Source organism: Habropoda laboriosa, unplaced genomic scaffold (genome assembly GCF_001263275.1).
Source record: "Habropoda laboriosa isolate 0110345459 unplaced genomic scaffold, ASM126327v1 scaffold33, whole genome shotgun sequence".
NCBI lineage: Eukaryota > Metazoa > Arthropoda > Insecta > Hymenoptera > Apidae > Habropoda > Habropoda laboriosa.
The window spans coordinates 2,563,039-2,581,385 of record NW_017100187.1 but is presented as its reverse complement, the minus strand read 5'-3'; the positions used below and the strand labels follow the sequence as shown (position 1 = coordinate 2,581,385).

General features: G+C 34.9%; 4 protein-coding genes across 4 annotated transcripts in view; 2 read left to right on the top strand and 2 right to left on the bottom strand.

Annotated features, from left to right (window-relative positions):
• The window catches only part of LOC108579602 (serine/threonine-protein kinase atr-like), a 9,770-nt gene extending 5,634 nt beyond the window's left edge, over positions 1–4,136 (top strand). The window contains exons 16-31 of the mRNA XM_017943178.1: positions 16–161; positions 224–340; positions 413–777; positions 851–1,111; positions 1,181–1,406; positions 1,472–1,656; positions 1,717–1,916; positions 1,992–2,164; positions 2,221–2,364; positions 2,423–2,580; positions 2,667–2,898; positions 2,963–3,101; positions 3,171–3,285; positions 3,371–3,524; positions 3,639–3,875; positions 3,954–4,136. Coding sequence (XP_017798667.1) covers positions 16–161; positions 224–340; positions 413–777; positions 851–1,111; positions 1,181–1,406; positions 1,472–1,656; positions 1,717–1,916; positions 1,992–2,164; positions 2,221–2,364; positions 2,423–2,580; positions 2,667–2,898; positions 2,963–3,101; positions 3,171–3,285; positions 3,371–3,524; positions 3,639–3,875; positions 3,954–4,136 — 3,035 coding nt within the window. The remainder of the gene's footprint in view (positions 1–15; positions 162–223; positions 341–412; positions 778–850; positions 1,112–1,180; positions 1,407–1,471; positions 1,657–1,716; positions 1,917–1,991; positions 2,165–2,220; positions 2,365–2,422; positions 2,581–2,666; positions 2,899–2,962; positions 3,102–3,170; positions 3,286–3,370; positions 3,525–3,638; positions 3,876–3,953) is intronic.
• A 66-nt stretch (positions 4,137–4,202) lies between these two features.
• LOC108579497 (odorant receptor 13a-like) lies at positions 4,203–5,675 on the bottom strand. Its single transcript, XM_017943040.1, is given in 8 exon segments — positions 4,203–4,262; positions 4,373–4,528; positions 4,598–4,762; positions 4,765–4,888; positions 4,954–5,097; positions 5,099–5,274; positions 5,343–5,460; positions 5,611–5,675. Coding segments are annotated over 8 exon segments (1,008 nt in total).
• A 1,253-nt stretch (positions 5,676–6,928) lies between these two features.
• LOC108579597 (actin-like protein 6B) lies at positions 6,929–8,796 on the bottom strand. Its single transcript, XM_017943171.1, has 6 exons — positions 8,779–8,796; positions 8,229–8,571; positions 7,812–8,141; positions 7,486–7,737; positions 7,220–7,417; positions 6,929–7,144 (listed from the first exon to the last, which is right to left on the bottom strand). Exons 2-6 carry the CDS (start codon positions 8,550–8,552, stop codon positions 6,929–6,931), a joined length of 1,320 nt encoding a protein of 439 aa, XP_017798660.1. The 5' UTR covers positions 8,553–8,571; positions 8,779–8,796.
• A 682-nt stretch (positions 8,797–9,478) lies between these two features.
• The window catches only part of LOC108579538 (neogenin-like), a 12,261-nt gene continuing 3,392 nt past the window's right edge, over positions 9,479–18,347 (top strand). The window contains exons 1-14 of the mRNA XM_017943099.1: positions 9,479–9,648; positions 14,605–14,766; positions 14,838–14,977; positions 15,069–15,236; positions 15,312–15,434; positions 15,518–15,680; positions 15,755–15,882; positions 15,963–16,122; positions 16,212–16,327; positions 16,592–17,148; positions 17,228–17,356; positions 17,437–17,643; positions 17,722–18,013; positions 18,094–18,252. Of these exons, the coding sequence (XP_017798588.1) occupies positions 9,590–9,648; positions 14,605–14,766; positions 14,838–14,977; positions 15,069–15,236; positions 15,312–15,434; positions 15,518–15,680; positions 15,755–15,882; positions 15,963–16,122; positions 16,212–16,327; positions 16,592–17,148; positions 17,228–17,356; positions 17,437–17,643; positions 17,722–18,013; positions 18,094–18,252 (2,563 nt within the window). The 5' untranslated portion in view covers positions 9,479–9,589. The remainder of the gene's footprint in view (positions 9,649–14,604; positions 14,767–14,837; positions 14,978–15,068; positions 15,237–15,311; positions 15,435–15,517; positions 15,681–15,754; positions 15,883–15,962; positions 16,123–16,211; positions 16,328–16,591; positions 17,149–17,227; positions 17,357–17,436; positions 17,644–17,721; positions 18,014–18,093; positions 18,253–18,347) is intronic.

Here is an 18,347-nt window from a genome sequence, read left to right as displayed (position 1 = left end):
TTCATATTTATTTAGATTTTTGTGAGAAATTAAATGCATTAATAATAGCCGAGGGATGTTATCAATCTCGAGAATATCATAGAGCACTGATGTATTTAGAACAACACATGGCTTCTTCTAATAAAGGGTTGTCAGAAGATTTGGAGGGTGGATTGCTCGCCGTAAGTGAATTCAAAATTGATATAAAGCAGAAGATAGCTAACTGATTACCTCTTTTCTGTAGAAGATATATGCACAATTAGATGAACCAGATGGTATATCTGGTATATTAGCTACTCAGGATCATACTCCTACACTTCAACAATTAGTTTTAGCTCATGAAGTTAATGGGCAACTTCAGGTTCGATTAAATCTATTTCTTTAAGTGTAGTAATTAATACTTATACATTTAAAATGTTCGCAAAACATATAGGATGCGGCTACATGTTATGAAAGGTTGGCGCAGAAGAAAGTTTTGAAACATACGTATTTGCAAGGGATGATCCAGTGTTACCTTGGTCTTGACCAGCCATTCACAGCAAAACATATTACTGAAGGAGTCTTAAGCAGCAGACCAGAGTTAGAACCATTAATGATAGAACACGAACCGTTTTGGAGGTTGGCTCATTTTACCAGACTTGATGATACATCTCAGAAAAATATAAAACACGTACTGCTGGAGGATCTCAAAAAACGCATTAAACCGGACTTATCGTCATTAAAAAAAAATATAGTGTCGCTGTTAGAAGATGCTTCACGGCCAGGAGCTTATCAGCAAAGTTATTCTTATATCATGAAGTAAGATTAATATTTAAAATCGTATCTGATACGAAAAAATTGAAACTTGACCATGTTTTATTATTATGAATAGGTTGCATATATTGAACGAATTTGATAAGGCAGTTTCTACCATGCTAACTGATATAGAACAATTACCGGTGATATTGGAAGAATGGGAAAGACGCGGTCAACTTGTTCGAGCTTCACGTGGAGTAGAATTTGTCTTGAGTATGCGTAGGGCTACGTTAGATCTGGCACTTCAATTACAAAGGGAAATTGATAACAAAGAGAATTCTGTACTAAAGCAAGAAATTGGCAAGATCTGGCTTAAAAGTGCCAAAATTGCAAGGAAGTATGTGTTACTATTTATAATTATTATTTTTTCTTGTGTTATCATTTATTCAAATTGTGATTCCTTTAGGAGTGGTCTACACCAGCAAGCGTACATGTACATTTTATCAGCTAGCGATTCTTGTTCGCTACAGCAACTCTATATAGAACAAGCTCAATTGTATTGGCAAAAAGGTTGTCAGGAAGATGCGTTTACAACATTAAAACGATGTTTCTCCAGTTGTTTCCAGCCAGCTGCATATTACAAAGGCTTATCACCAAAAGAGAATTTAGAGGAGAGGAAGCAATGTGCAAAGGTACGTTTGCTAAAAAGAAATATGGTACAATATTAGTAAGTTAAATTAACGTTTCTTTATTGTAGGCAAAACTCTTATACGCAAAATATAACGATGAAACAGTTAACGTGGATACCGATGCCAATATCATAAATTATAAAGAAGCTATTGAAGTATGGAGAGAGTGGGAAAAAAGTTTGCTGTCCTGTGCACAATATTACGAGTCTGTAATAGACAGGATGATGGATGAAGAAAAAGATACGAGAGGACGGTAAGTACGAAACAAAAGATATTGTTAATGTATAAAATATCTAATTAATAATATATTTAGAGATTTACAAGTACATACTATGAATTATTATGGAAAGTCGCTTCAATATGGGTGCAAGTATATACATCAGTCTATGCCAAGAATGTTAACTATATGGTTAGATTTTGCTTCTCGTGCAACGTCACGAACTAATAATTTTGGACATACAGAACACGATACATTACGACATGATGCTCTATTAAAAATGACAAAAATTATGGGTAAGCGTCTCAATAGTTGACATTAAATTTTGAAATAAAAACAACGGAGTGACAAATTCCTTTTTCGTGTTATAGAGGTATATCAAGAAAGATTACCGATATTCATGTGGCTGACTGCATTTAGTCAACTTGTGTCTAGAATATGTCATCCTTCTATCGAGGTGCAGAATACCCTTCGTATTATATTAGTAAAGCTAATTCATGCTTACCCTCAACATAGCTTATGGATGATGGCATCAGTTATTAATGTAAGTTTTTTAATTATTAACAAGTTGAACGAACTCTGATCAAAACATTTTTTCAGTCTTCTTATCCTGCGCGTCAGAAAAGGTGCCAAGAAATTCTTAATCATTCGAAACTTAAAACACCAGAAATGACAAAACTTATTACAGATTTTCATAAGTTATGGGAGAGATTAATTGAATTATCCAACAAAACGATACCAGATGTAAGTTAAAATATTTTACGGATGTATACAATCCTATTCATTCATGATTTTTTAACAGGGTTTAATGAATACTACGGTAAATCAATTGTCGCGAACTCTTCCTCGTTTACTGGCTAATAAGGACTTTAGTCCAATAATGATTCCAACAACCAAATTCAGACAACTCCACCTACCCTCTAAAGGCGTTTCATTCGACAACTATAATGTATTTTCTTCGTGTGTATAGCATTGCATAATAACATTTTTAATATCTGCTACACGTTGTTTATTACAAATAAGATGCAATCTTTTGCAATTTTCAGAAACTGGATTCACATATCGGGGATAGAAGACAATGTAGCTATTATGCCATCTCTTCAAAGACCGCGACGTATTACATTGAAAGGATCAGATGGCAAAGAATATCTTTTTATGTGTAAACCAAAAGATGATTTACGAAGGGACTTCAGATTAATGGAATTCAACGATATCGTAAATAGATATCTTCAAAATGATCCAGAATCGCGCCAAAGAAGATTGTATATTCGGACATACGTAAGTGTTCAATGATATTAGTTGTAACGTTAATGTTCTATAATGTAAACCGTATATATTACAGAGCGTTGTACCTCTTAATGAAGAATGCGGTTTAGTAGAGTGGGTGCCGAATTTAGTTGGTTTTCGACCTATTATAATAAGTTTATACAAAGAAAGAGGCATTGCAATTTCCAACAGAGAACTGAAGAGCATGTTATGCCGTAAGTGGAAGTACTATTATGCAAAACATTAATTATGTATAAAGTATATACTTACATGTTGCATTTCAGTATTGAAAGATCCATTGGAGAAAAAGAGAAAAATGTTCCTAGAACAACTTCTTCCGAGACATCCCTCAGTTCTCGGAGATTGGTTTCGCCTTACATTTCCTGATTCATATGGATGGTAAACTTTACAATTAATTCTGTTAATAAAATAAAAATTTATTATTCGAATATAAAAAAATATAAAATACGTTTGGAATAAATAGGTACGAAGCACGTACTGCGTATATTAGAACTACAGCAGTAATGTCCATGGTGGGGTACATTCTTGGCCTTGGAGATCGTCATGGAGAGAATATACTATTTGATTCTAAATGCGGGGATTGCGTACATGTAGATTTTAATTGCCTATTTAATAGGGTATGTAAAAAATTATAGCGAAAATATGATCACAATACATTAAAATATTTGATTTTTATTCATTGTTAAAACACGACGGAACAGTATATAATAACATTAAATTTTAATTATCAGGGAGAATTATTCGAGTGGCCAGAACGTGTGCCATTTCGTTTAACGCACAATATGGTAGACGCAATGGGACCATTAAAAATCGAGGGACCATTTAGGCGTGCTTGTGAAATAACTATGAGGGTGCTTCGACAACAAAGCAGCACGTTACTAAGTGTTTTGACACCATTTGTGTATGATCCTCTTGTAAGCTGGAATAAAAATCACGTCGGTGAAGATGGTGAGAAAACAAATGAAAAAGTAAGTTACAATTTAGTTAACAGTATAGTAATTTTATCGATATAAATACGGTATAAAATACGATATCGAACGTTTTAGGCCGTAGAAAACATAAAAAATATAGAACAAAGGCTCAAGGGTTTGATTCGGTCTCACGGAAAGAAGTTAGAGAACATTGCTTTAAATCTCAGTGTTGAGGGACAAACTAATCATTTGATATTGGAGGCAACAAACGTGGATAATTTTTGCCAGATGTACTTTGGTTGGGGAGCATACATGTAATGAGTGTTGTGTTATAAAATACCTGATATTTTATTATTTGTACATAATACCATGAATTGTTGGTTTCTAAGCTTCTGAATTGAAGCTTTGAAGCATCATAAAGTATGAACATGCAGTACTGAGTATCTGCAAATATGTGTAAATTATGAAATAATTGTTATACTGTATGATAAGTCATATTATGATAACAAAAATGTTTTATATTTTTATAGACTAATATGGAATGAAATTTTTACCGCGGTGAAATTTTCCAAATGCATCACATATATCTTTCCCGCAGTAATGTAGCTAGATCTTTGAGAACGTAGTATAATCATGCATACTTCGTCTTTAAGAAAAGTTGGCAGTTGACACCACTGTATTGAATATGCAGCTGTACTTATACTGAAACTCTTTCATAAGAAAAATTAATTTAAAATGAAGTACATCTATTGTTATATATCTACTATTGCATAATTCACCTGTCGGATTAGCATATCCCCAGGGAAACAAAAGAGTAATAATTGAAAAAGCGTCACGATTAAGTGAGAAGCAAATTTAATTACTTTAGATTGTTCTGTTAGTGTCTATAATGAAAGAGTATATATTAAATGAAGAATTGTAATTTATTTATACTGTACTATAATGTTTTAAATTTTAAAATCACGCTTACGGTCGAAACTTGAAATCCGACGAAACAAATCATAAGACTACTGGTCATAGTTTGTAAAAGGAGCATTAGGTGAAAATTCTTTTCCATATTATCACAAAACCTAAATTTCAATCACATGAATAAAAAGAATAATGAAACTTCTTAAAATGTATTAAATTTATTTACCAAAGGACTACTTGATGATGTTTAATTAAGTGTGTGATTTGAACTTTTATCTGGTATAATTTCGCGTTTATATGTTTCGAATTGTTTTCAAAACTATTCACCTATAAGAACGAGATTTTTTCAGCAATAATATTATTACGATTACACATAAGATAGAGTTATACATACGCGATAAATGCATAAATCAAGTCGCCTTAAATTTTCTTTAAGTACTGCAAAATGCCCACATGTATGGAGCACAGCAGTTGCAATTAGACCATCAGTTGCAAGTATCATTAGACAACAAATACTGGTTGCTAGCGCTTGAGACACATATGCAATCTGTACACGTGTATTTGTAAATTTAAATCTATAATTAAACCAGCAAAGGAAGCAAAAAGAAATAATACCTCGTAAAAAGGAAAGTTATAAAAAACTGTAGGATATGTTGCAGCAAATGGAAAGTTCTTCAGAGTAAGATTATCAGAGTTTTGATGTTCAGTAACAAATATTTCGATAATAGGCAAGCTACAGAAGAATAGTAATGCATTACACATTGAAATAAAATAACCCTTTGTAATATTTTTAGCATATCTGAAAAAATGTGTATTTTATATTTCTGTTTTCATTGAAAGTTTAATGATGTAAATATAATTTTCCATATTAAAGATAATTTACATTGCATATTCTTGTAGGTATTCAGAAACGTTAGTTTTAACTATTTCCCAATAGTCTGTTAACATGAACTCAATGAAAACCGCCAATTTTTTTCTGTTAAACATCCAAATTATTGATTTTAATGTAGCAAGGGAAATTGTAAGTAGACTTGAGCTATAAAAAATAAAATAGCTAATAAATATTTTTATTCATATTAAACTTGATTTACTTTACTTTTACAAATGTTCACACCTTGTTTCCAAGACGATATTTAGATCATCCCAATTTGTATAAATCATTGTTATTTGTGGTATGATTATAAGCATAATACAACTAATGCATATAAGATATCTGATAATACTTATTGGATAAAGTCCAACAAACTTTAGGGCCAGTTGATTTATAAAGACGTAATTTTTAATGTTCATTATATTTGATTGATTGGATACTTGGTCTATTACAATGGATACATTTTAAATAAATAACTTAATCTATAGATTCACTAGTTTAAATAATTATTACTATTTAAATACACTGTGTTTCTACACTTTGGATTTTATCCATTTTAGGACTAATTTCATTTTTACTAAGCAACTACTTTTAAGACAGGGAGACATTGTAAGTTTAATTATTGGCATAAAGTATTAAGGATATAATGATGTATTTGCTTTGTACAATACTCTGTGCTTTGATCATATGCTAAAGCATTTAAAAACAGTATATGTCCACACTTCATCAATATGAGTAGCTTCTTTCGAAGTTATAACCTTTGATCATATATTATTCACACAGCATAATTCTGTCTTGGAATATTGTATGTGATGACAAGGAAGAGGAACTTTAAAGAGAAGACCATACTTTGCTGTAGTATTTCATTAGGGGAAACTGTCTTTACAATTGAAGTTCATTCCAATAGGAAATATATGAGAAGGAACAACAGTAATCATAAAAACTTCAAAGACACAGCCTTTTACTGTAAGTTTTTATAAAAATCTTAGTACAATTCTTTATACACCATTTCTTACAAAATTTTATTGCGTTTATGTGGTGCATTAATAATAAATAGAACTTCCACGTTTGACTGCGTATTTTACAGGTCATTATTTAGTATCACGTATAAGTAAAATATACTTATTCATGTCTTAGGTTAATATTCAGAACACATTTGTCTTAAATGAATATTAAAAAAAGAAGTCAAATAATTCATTGTATATCAGACTTAATTTTTTTTAAGTGTAATATTTCGCAACTATTTACTTAAAAAAATCATCCAAGAAATATTTGTACAAGTATTGATGATATCAAGAAAAGACAAATGGCAATAACTTATCGTTTTTATTTAAGGGCATTTTCGTTCTACTTGGCTTTTTCCGCTTTCTTCGTATTCTTGACTCGATATCCACATTTGTTGGAAAGTACCGATTGAGGCCAAAATGGATCCACCAATCCAAGCTCCAAATCGTCGTTCGGCACATCCATTTACACTAATCAATTTCAATCTCATACTAGAAGGAATTCTCATGGAAAGATCTCTATTTAAGCGTTCCGGAAAGCCCTACGCGAAACATGTTGAAAATAACATGAAAAAATCTTTGATATAAGTTTTAAGTTTATTTACAAAGAGACATACCTGAATGAATGAATTACCGCCAGTAACAACTACACTTCCATAAAGTGCTGGTCTTACATCAACATCACACATGCCCACACTAGTTGTAACAATGTGTCCTACTCCCAGCATAGTATTACCAACCATACCACCGCGCATTTGTACCATACTGGGATCAAAAAGTGCTTCTGGCATGCGAAATCTTTCACTTCCAAAATCCTGAAACGTTATTATTTATTATATACCTATCTTTTGGATTAATATACATTAAATCACTTGATACATACCTGGTGATATCCGGTTGGAAACTCGTACTGAACTGCAGGAATTGTAGAAACGATTTTTTCATCATATGGAGTTTCTGATACTTGCAACACTGTAGCTTGAAAATCTTGAATAAGTTTCTTTACCATGTAATTATGCCAAGACTTAGTAACTTCAGGCAACCCCTTCTTTTTTACCCATCTTGGTTTCTCGTGATCTTTAACAACTTCTTTACTGCCCACCATGTAAGAAGGGGACAAGTCAATGTCATTGTCCTGTTATTATTTACACAATATAGTTATCCATCTTCAACATTGTCATAAAACAATATTTATAAGCATAATTATACCTGTAAAAACTGCCTGCACTGCATACTTATATAGTCTCCTCCAAGTGGAGATTTAACTATTGCTTGTGTTAATACAAAACCATCTTGAACTGGTACAGCAGAAGTGTGTGTTGCTCCACTATCAACAACAATACCAGTTGCTCTACCATTTGCAAAGGCAGCAAGGACTGCATTTTTGACAAGAAAATAAGCTGGTACATTATACTTTTCAAACATTAATTCTGTTAGTTTTTCTCTTTTACTGCGTACATTCCATGGAGATTCAGAAAACAATACTGGATGATATTCTGCATCTGATTGAATTACTTTGGAATAAGTATAATCTAAAACCTATGTAAAAGAATGTATCTATATAATGTGTATGTGAAAATTAAAAATCCTAAAGGCTAACTTTACAATACCATATTTCTATGTTACCTTTTCAAAATGATCCCAATCTTCAATCATTCCATCTTTCATATAACTTACAACTTCCATATTTTTCCTTGGAACATGAAGTATAGTAGTGTCAATATAATACTTGGTCCCAGATTGTGTAATGTTGTCTGGCTTTTTATCATCTATATCCATGGGCTCTGTTTTTGTTGCTGTACTATTGCCATCTTCCCCTATACCTACAACTGCTGGAATTTCAGCTTTTGGAGTATCCTCCTGAGCATAACCCACTCTTAAAGAATGATGACCCAAGTCAAACACCAATGCTCCAATTTCATCTCCTCCATAAAGCATGCCGCCTGACATTTTGGTGGTTTGAAAATATCTATGATAACAATATAATTATCTAAACTGCAGAATTCACACTTAATAACATTTAAGTTTATATTACTAAAGAAGCCTAACTTTAAAATTAGGTATTTCATAAAAACAATATAAGTATTGAGTTTAGTATACACAAACCGGAACGGTAATAAATAGTAACAAAAATCATGCTTTATAAGTAGGTTCCTATCTTAACCTTATAACTCACCGTAACTTTCTACAAAAATAACTCAATGAAATGGCAAAAATATATGTATTTGACGGCTACATGAACGTTTATTTATGTATTTTTTTTAAATGCAACAGAAACATAACCTCAACTCAGAAAGACGCTTGGTGCCGCCACCATAAACATAGCAATCTCTAGATAAGCGGCCTTTTCATTCGAATCACTTTCATCAAAATCAAATACTGTATATTGAACACTTATTATAAAAGGTTATAAAATCATAATGTAATGTTATCTTCATAATTTCATGATTGTAATTATCTAATATTCCATTCAAATTACGTGTTCAGAAGTATAATCTATAAATGAAATGTATAACATGAAGTATTGACAATCGTTATTCTGACAGTAAGAATTATATTAAAGAACTATTTATTATAGTACAACAAATAAATCTGTCTTGATGTTCAATTGTTTGAAATAACGTATAAAAAATCTAGTGTTAGCAATTGTTTAAACCACCTGTTAATTTCGTGAAGTCTCAACGATGACGCTGTAATCGCAAGATATCCACGAAATGGCGGCGCAAGTCAAATCGTCGGTAGACTCGATACAATGAGGAGGTGTGTAACCGTATTTTAGCCATGTTCTATCGTTGGGTTCGTGATAGTGTTGTGGAAAAATGAGGTTTGTGGATGCGAGACTCAATCTGTCGTTTCACGTGCGACGGTGAGTCAAAGGAATTGGCATGTGTTCGCTCGACAGGACATTGTATGCTCGTGCAGCAATCGTGTGAAGAAATTACGGTGGGTTTTTGTACGCGTCGGAGTCTGTGACACCCGCTGGCCCAATGGAGCTGCGTATTCTAGCTATCTCTTTGGCTTTGTTGACATTCGTCGTATTAGGTAAGTTCGACTTACTTTTACCTCGAAAGCATGTTATCTTGCGTTATTTTTATCTAAAATAATGTATTCACTGCGAATTCTATCAAGATATTTTATTATTAGAAAGTGATTTAAATCACAGGTACTCACACGTACAAAAGCGAAAATACAGTGTCTCTGTAGGATGTGATTGTCACTACTAGATCTACGGAAAAGATACCTTCCCGTTAATTTTTATGGTTGAAAATAAAACTTGATTTTATTACATCCTATCTGATGTTTTATCGATGAATATGGAAACGGGGAAACATCATTGCGTATCGTTTTACAGTTGCTACTGTTTGCATCTCGCCTCCTCGTAGTAGTAAGCAAATATTTACGAGACCATTCTGCGATTTTCTGTCTGTTAATCTCTTAACACTAGAGATTACAATCTCGAAAACGCTTCAAACTTGTACTCTAGCTTTTTTATCGTCAAACTGCAAACCGTTGATTGATTTTTTTTTTCTTATCGAAGAGCACGATTAAAAGAACTGCGAGAGTACAAGATGTCAAAATCTCTATTCGGAATTGAAAAAAGAAAATGCTACAAATCTTGCGTAGAGAATGTAACAAATTATAAAACGGGTACCGTTTCTGTTTTCATTATATACAATATACTTTCGTATCGCCACAATTACCATGTAAGTAAGTAGTTGTTGTTTCATTAAATCGTTTATCACTGTGCAAGTTCGAATTAAATAACGAGCCGTTTAAGAATCAAGACTTTGTGTGCCGAGTAAGAGGAATGTGATGCATGAATGAACAATAAAAAAAAAAATATTTTTTATCATCGACGATTATTTTCGAAGAAATTCAGAAGATAAAGTTGAGAAGCACTGCATTTCGGGTAGCAGCTATTATTGATGCAGAGAAGGATGTCGTATAAGGGGGTGATTCGGGGTGTATTTCCGATTGCAACGATCTGGACAGAGGCACATCCCTTGGTAGTGTATTGTCGCAATAACGAGGGCAGTGCAGTTCCCCTGATAAAAGTAACAATGAATTGGGAGAGATTTAAGCCAGGGCTAGAGAGCATTGTTCTAGCGTATAGTACGGTACATTCGAAAATGCAAGTCTCAGTCTTCGGTATTATACAGATTCATTAAAAAGGTTGCACCGCTAGAAGCATTTGCGTTAAACACTTTAGCAAAGTATTCCAACAATGCGGCAAGCCTCTCCTAGCGATTTTATCGTGATAGGAAATGCATGTGCTAAACATTCAGCGTCGCTATGTCAATCTATCAGGAGAACTACCCACGCTAAAAATTAGACTCGAACTATCTTTTTTCCACTTAATCATTCTGTCGCGATCGTATCGTGTGACAAAATATCACGGAGGCATTGTCTCCTTTATGATTCGTTTTGTTTGCTTTTGATCATTATATACGTTCGTCTAGTTGGATATAAAGATCCATTTCCGGCTCGTCTCGTTGTGGAGAAGTATACAAACACTAAAAGGGGTCTTAAAAGGGTGCGTTCCTCAAATAAACCAGTTAACTTTGTCCGAGATACGATTCTACCGACGTGCAGCAAACTGCAGCACAATTGTGGATCCATGCAAACAGAAGAGTAAGTTCAATAATGACTTGAACCCTCGATTCCAGTTCATCGAACTGAAACCCGATATTAATTGATCCAATGGGAAAAAAATTGAAAACCTTTTCTTGTGCTTTTCCGTTCTCCTGTCCAGTGTGTGCGTATAAGGGCTTGGTTCGTGACTTATATACGTTCAATGCACGAAGATCCACTCTAACGCTGGTAGCCCAAATACGGAACGATCGTGCAACATACACGCGTCCAAATGTGTTCCATGTAAAGTGGTATTTACAAACGTGTGTACTCTGCGACTGATGTCGTAACAACACCTTAATGGTCAGCGCCCACGCGACGTATATGCGTGCATATTGATATATAGGGTGATTTACCTGGGACACTCTCTTCTGCACCTCGACAAAGAATGTACCATTAATTTTATCCAGTCACTTTTGTTTTTACCCTTGGTTAAAAAGGAATCATGCTCGTCTAAACCTGCAACACGGTAGTAATTCCATTACCGTGATATACTTAACGTACGTGCATGTGAGCGTGTTATCCTTTCAAGGTAATACGTCGTTTCCTTGATTCTCATCCTTCTTAGACGTTTCGTGGAACAGCACCTCGAACGGAAGTAACAGTCACGGTACAAAGAAGATAAGAGAGAGAAAGATGGGAGAAACCCGGTTCGTGGAATTCATTTATCGATCGCAAAAATCAATTCTAGATTCCCATGGCTTTCTGTACGGTCTCTTAACGCGACCTCAACTTTGCAAACGATTAATTGTTTTCCTCGAACCTAGGGTCGCAATGTCTTTCCTACCCTCTGACTTAATCAGTATTTATGGGACACCGCGTAGATTTGTCGTAGAGCGATGTATATGTACCTTGCCTTCCTTCACGGTCTGTTCGTCACATGTCGAGTACTTTTACCGCGTTTTTCAACATTCTCCCTCCTTCCCTTGCCAACTTCCACAGACGTACGAACTCGCCGTGCAAATTAATCCATGCTGCGAAAAAATTCAGAAGATTTATCGACGCGCGGAAATTCGTGCGAAATGACGAATGCATTCGAGCATTCGTGTTACCTAAAGAAACAAGAAGAAACCGAAGGAAATCTTAACTGTTCTAACAGTAGTATGTAGTTATGTCATATATTACCGTCATAGTTTAAACAAAAAGTGAAGAAAAACCATACGATTATCGCGACGCAGAGAGAAAGCAGACTTACTTTTCGGAGACATTCTACCTCGATCATAATTGTTGCATCAAGCACGAGAAAATGCTTCGTGATGCGAAACGATCCTTGAGTCGATCGCGTGAACCTTATCTCGAGGTAATTATCCGATACATTTAACTCGGTCGAGATAGCGACATCAACGACTTGCTGTAAGTTTGTACACGATACTCTCGTTCTCCCTCTCCTCCTCTGTCCCTGCCTCTTTTCCACAGTCTTTCCTTCGCTCCCGTTATGTCACTAAACAAGATGTATAAACTGATGTCTGATAAACACCCTGTAGAAAATAAGGTGCAGTGGTTGTTCCCGCGACAGATTTACCTCTCGCATACACTGCAATGGTTCTCCTCTTGATCTATTTCGGTATGCCGTGCGGTAGGTTGTCGCCCGCGCTCATAAATCAAATAGTCAGACGGCGAACGGTTTATTTTCCTTGAGAATGCAGCATCGTGGCGCTATCGGGCGCCAAATTTCGCACGTTCCTTCCTTTCTTTTTTCCCGTTTTTACTTTTTTTCTTTTTTTTTCGTTCGTCCACCAGCTCTGCATCTTTGCCATACGGTCAATTTTCAAATAATGATAACTGATTCCGCAAGTTTCGATTCGAGAATCGCAATAACTGCTACTCGTTTAGTCGACATGATCGATATACATTTTTTCGATCGTACGAAGTTAGCTGCATGTTAAAATGGCGGTAAAAACTCGAATTGTCGTTAGAAACGTAATATTGAAAAACGAGATATGCGGTTTGAAAGAGGAGAGAAATATATGTGTGTGTTGTGTATCGTTGTACGGTGTGAATTACTTCTGTCGATCGTTGAAGACGTGTTCGCTCCTTCGCGAAGGTTGAACAGAAAGGTGACAGACCACCGTGAGCGTGAAACTGTAACCCAATAACCGTAGACAGTGTTTCTCAATTTTATGGAAGCGTCGATTCAATTAATCCATGTTTATTGACATGAGTATTTCCTTTCAGCGAATAATTAACATGTAATTTTTACCTTGTGTCGTTTGTTGCTTCTACATTGCTCGATATTGTATCGGTAATTATATCCGACACTTCCGCGTTGTACCATTAAGTAAGGTTTCGACGCATCCATAAAGGTTTCTTAAGGTTTTCATTCACCGAGTTTCTCAGTACTTTTGCAATGGTATTTTTTGCAGATAAGAAAGTTCAGAGATAAGATACCTGTACCGGAAGATCATTAGTTGAAAAAATTTTCGCAATTATCTGCATATAATGCCCGTCTTTTTAAGGAGAGTCTTAAGAATTTCTTGAGAAGAGTCTAACGAGCTGGCTTGGAATTTCTTCGGTTGAGGCGATCTTTAAGGTCTGCTGCGTGAATGTCGATAGAAGAATGAAATCGCAGAATGTGAAAGCATTTCTTTACTGAACAATGTTTCAAATACGTTCAAATGTTGCAACAAAATGCTAACACGTTTCTCGTTTTATGGATAGTTTATGAAAACACCGGGGAACGATTAAGAATTCGTTTCAACGATTCTTCCAAACGAACGAAAATTCTTTGTTCATTGTTATTTGTCCTGTAAAAGAAATATTCCATGGGCATATCGATTGCTTAGAATTAAACAACGGACCTTACCATTCACTGGAAATCATTCGTATCGCGTCCCATAAAATGGTTCCCTCAGGTTTTTCTTATTTCTTTGTTCTCACAAAGAATTATTCAGAAAAGATGTTGAATCGTCCTGCGTCGCGGTTCTGTACGTCGTATCGGGCGATCGCAAAGCCCCATAAAAGAAAGAAAAGAAAGGAAAGAAAAGGGAATTTAGGCACTCGGCTCGGGTGTCTCGCTAAAGGGCTAAAGGGTGCCTCTGTAGGGTTGCCGACCCTTTATCCCCACTCTGCTCTTCAATTACTCTACAACACGTTCGTATCTCCCCTTCTATACCTAACCTCCAGCAATTTTTTCATCAACTACCATCATGATATTTAGACACCTACGCACGTGTTAGCTACCTTACCAAATGCAATCGAAATTTGAGAATATTATGGCTGTAGTGTTACCCTTTACCCTGCTATTAGTTGACAATGTCCATGTACATTAAAACATTATGTGTTTCACGTGGGTTTTTCATTTTCTTTCTGACTTTTTCGTGAAAAATCTCAATTAAAAACAGTGAACGTATTATTTGCTCTTGGCAGCTAGTGGAGGTGGATTGTATTTTACCATTGAGCCACAAGATGTGGTGGTTGAACAGGGAGGTCCAGCTAGATTGGATTGTGAAGCAAAAAGTGATTTTGGTAAACCTGGTATACAGTGGAGAACTGATGATGGACAGCCAATTAATTTTATTGGAGACAGTTACCGGTAAGGGTATTAAAACATTTAGAGAAATGCCCTTTTCTAGGAAGAAGCTTCTACCATGTCTGTTGTTCTAGATCTCAGTTAGCAAATGGATCCTTGTACATAAATAGTGTTTATGGCAGTAGCCCGGAATTGACTGGAAGCTATCAGTGTTTAGCTTCTGTAGATGATGTTGGAGCTATTGTATCTCGAACTGCAACAATTAAGATTGCAAGTTAGTATTTAGAAAAACATCATTCAATTATTTTCAAAGCAAAACATTGTGTTTGAAGAACTAAGATTATATCAAGAATTTTATTTTAAAGGCTTGCCAGGATTTGAAAGGGAACCTCAAGATAGTATGGTTTATCCAGGACAAATTGCATATTTAAGTTGTACACTTCTTACATCCTCCAATTCATTGATTATACAATGGCTAAAAGATGAACATCCACTAATTCTTAATGAAAGTCGAATGACAGTATTACCATCAGGTATTTTGACATTGCTGTTTCATTGGATATTCAAACATGTTCAAAAATTCCACTGATTTCTTTTATGTTGCATAGGTGCATTGGAAATTGATGATGTTAACATTCAAGATGTTGGATCATACAGATGTAATGCTAGTAGCTATGGACAATATAGACTCAGTAACAAAGCACAATTAGGATTATTAACAAGTGATATTGGTTAGTACAAATCTTCAGAAGTACTGATGTATAAGTGAATGCAGTCTATGAAGGAAACTTTAATTTGTTACTTCATGTCATAGATCAAGAAAGTACTCCACCAGTCTTTATTGCTAAGCCATTACAACAAGTGGCTATTGAAGGATCAACAGTCACTCTTGAGTGTGCTGCCAATGGCTATCCAAAGCCAAGTATACTTTGGTTGAAAGATGGTGTTGCCATTGACTTAACATCTTTTGCATCTAGGTGTGCAATAAGAATGTTTAACAATTACATTAGTGTAAGCCTGTTTTATTTAAACCTTTTACTTTAATGCTTAGGTACAGCACAGTTGCAGCATCTAGTCTTGTGATTAGTAATGTCCAAGAAATAGATGATGGTTCTTATCAGTGTCGTGCAGATAATGAAGTTGAAACATTGGATGCAGCTGCTGATTTAATTGTACAAGGTATCTTACCTTTAATACTTGTGTTTTCAGTTTTCTGTTTCCTATTATTTAATACCAACCTGTTTTTACTGTTTCTTTAGTTCCACCAAAATTTATAAAAAAGCCAGAGGATAAGGTAGCTAGTGAAAATCAAGATCTGGAATTTGAATGTGAAATTTATGGAAAGCCAGAACCAAAAATTACTTGGCTGAAAAATGGAGAACGCATTACCTTAAGTGCATATTGGCAAATTGTTAATGGGTAAGTTTACAGGATGTGACTTATGGTGCTATATCAAGGATATTTATGAAATATTATAAAATAACTATTTCTTATGGGCTTACTTCCAGTTATAATCTTAGAATTAACGGCCTATTACCGATAGATGCTGGAATTTTTCAATGTATCGGAACAAATTCTGCCGGAAGTGTACAAGCTGCAGCGCGTTTAACAATAAATCAACCTAGTGAGTGTTGTGTTGTAGCTGAGATTATGTACATTCAACTTTCTATATGTATAATTTTTAACACTTTTCTGTAGTGAGATTCATTCTTTCGTATGTGTATTATACCTGTTAGTTTATCGATCTTCATTTTTTCTTTTTATTTACTCAAAAGTAAAACATTTTTAATTTGAGTTTCTTTCTGTAAAAATTTTAATTTAATCTTTATTTCTTTCCATTTGTGTTTCCTCCTCTTTAACTGTGTTGCATGCTAACATATGTATTCAGAGAAGGCAAATTCCCATAAAACAACTACTCCAAAGACTGCTCCCAAGAGAAAATTATTATTGCATCGGCAATTGTATAATAAAACGTGGCAGCACCCGAGTACCCTTTTAGGTCACGCAATGTCAGCGTTCACGCCCAATCCTCCGCTCTCCATTAGTCCCTCTGATGACCCCGCAGATCTTCCTGGATCTGTTAGATTTCCTAATTCCCTTTACGATCCAAAATCCCATTTTGTAGATGACACAGACAGCTTGGAGTCAATAGAAGGAAGTGTCCCGTCAGCACCAAGGAATTTAAGTCTCGTCATTGTCACCGCCAGATTCGTAACTTTACGGTGGCAAGAACCAGAGAATACAAATGGAGAGATTCTAAATTATTATATTTATTATAAACAAGAAGGTGTTCAAAGAGAACGAGTTATTAATACGCAACAAAAGTTAGAAGAAGTAATACGAGGTTTACAACCAAGTATGACGTATCAATTTCGAGTGGTTGCTTTGAATGAAAGAGGTCCTGGAATGTCTAGTGAAGTATTACAAGTTACTACACTTACCGAGGTCCGTAATTTCCAACGTGTGTAATAAATAATCAAAGAAATAGTTTTGTAATCAGGATGTTTTAAATTGATTGCTATAGGTCAATGTTCCGGGACCTCCGTTGAATTTAGAGGGCCACGCGACAAGCAGCGTGAGCATTGCACTATCTTGGGAAAAGCCACAAGTTGTTAATGGAAGAATTTCTAAATACATAATTACGTTTGTAGAGGTATACGGCTGTAAATTGAACATCTTAATAACTGCACGATATTAAACTATAATGTTAAACTTTGTATATTTTATTTGAAGGGTGACAATGAGGAAATAACGCGTGAAACTACTAGCACTATGCACGAATTAATAGATCTCGTGCCTTATACAGAATACAGTATTAAAGTTCAGGCTGTAAACGAGAATGGTCCTGGAGTGTTTAGTAGAGATATCGTAGTCCGGACTCATAGCGCACAACCTACACAACCACCACACAATGTTACAGTAGAACCAGTTAGTCCCACAGTATGTACTACATTTAGAATTTCGTAGCGTTAAGAAGGAAACTTCAAAAATATCGTTATATGAATTTTCATCATTTAGAGTATCATAATAAGATGGGAACCTCCACTCGAGGGACAAAATGGAATTATCACTGGTTACAAAATTCGTTATCGTCGACACGATCGGGGTTCACAGCCTGTCACTATAACAACTGAGGGAAATCAACGCTCACGAGTGCTCACAGGACTTGAGAAACATGTTGTTTATCAAGTTCGTATATGTGCCTTAAACGTGAATGGTACTGGACCTTGGACAGAGTGGATACAGATAGAAACATACGAGACCGAGTCCAATGAGAACAGAGTGCCAAATACACCCAGCAACTTAAGAAGTTAGTTTTTAAACATTTTCTACGTTGTTTTAAGTTTTGATGCAAAGGTATTGAACACATTTTATGTGGATATGTTATAGCAAAAGTGATGTCAGACTATATACAAGTTTTTTGGAACCCACCGAAAGATCAAAGTATTAAAGTAAAAGGATATAAGCTTGGATGGGGAAGGGGAGTTCCGGACGTTGAAGTACGACTTCTTGATGGGAAAGAACGGTCTTTCACTATAGATCAATTAGGTAAGTACTCAACTTTATTGTTATGAAAAATAAATGTTAATTATATTGGGTACATAATCTTTTCTTTTTTTTTTTTTTTTTTTTTTTTTTTTTAA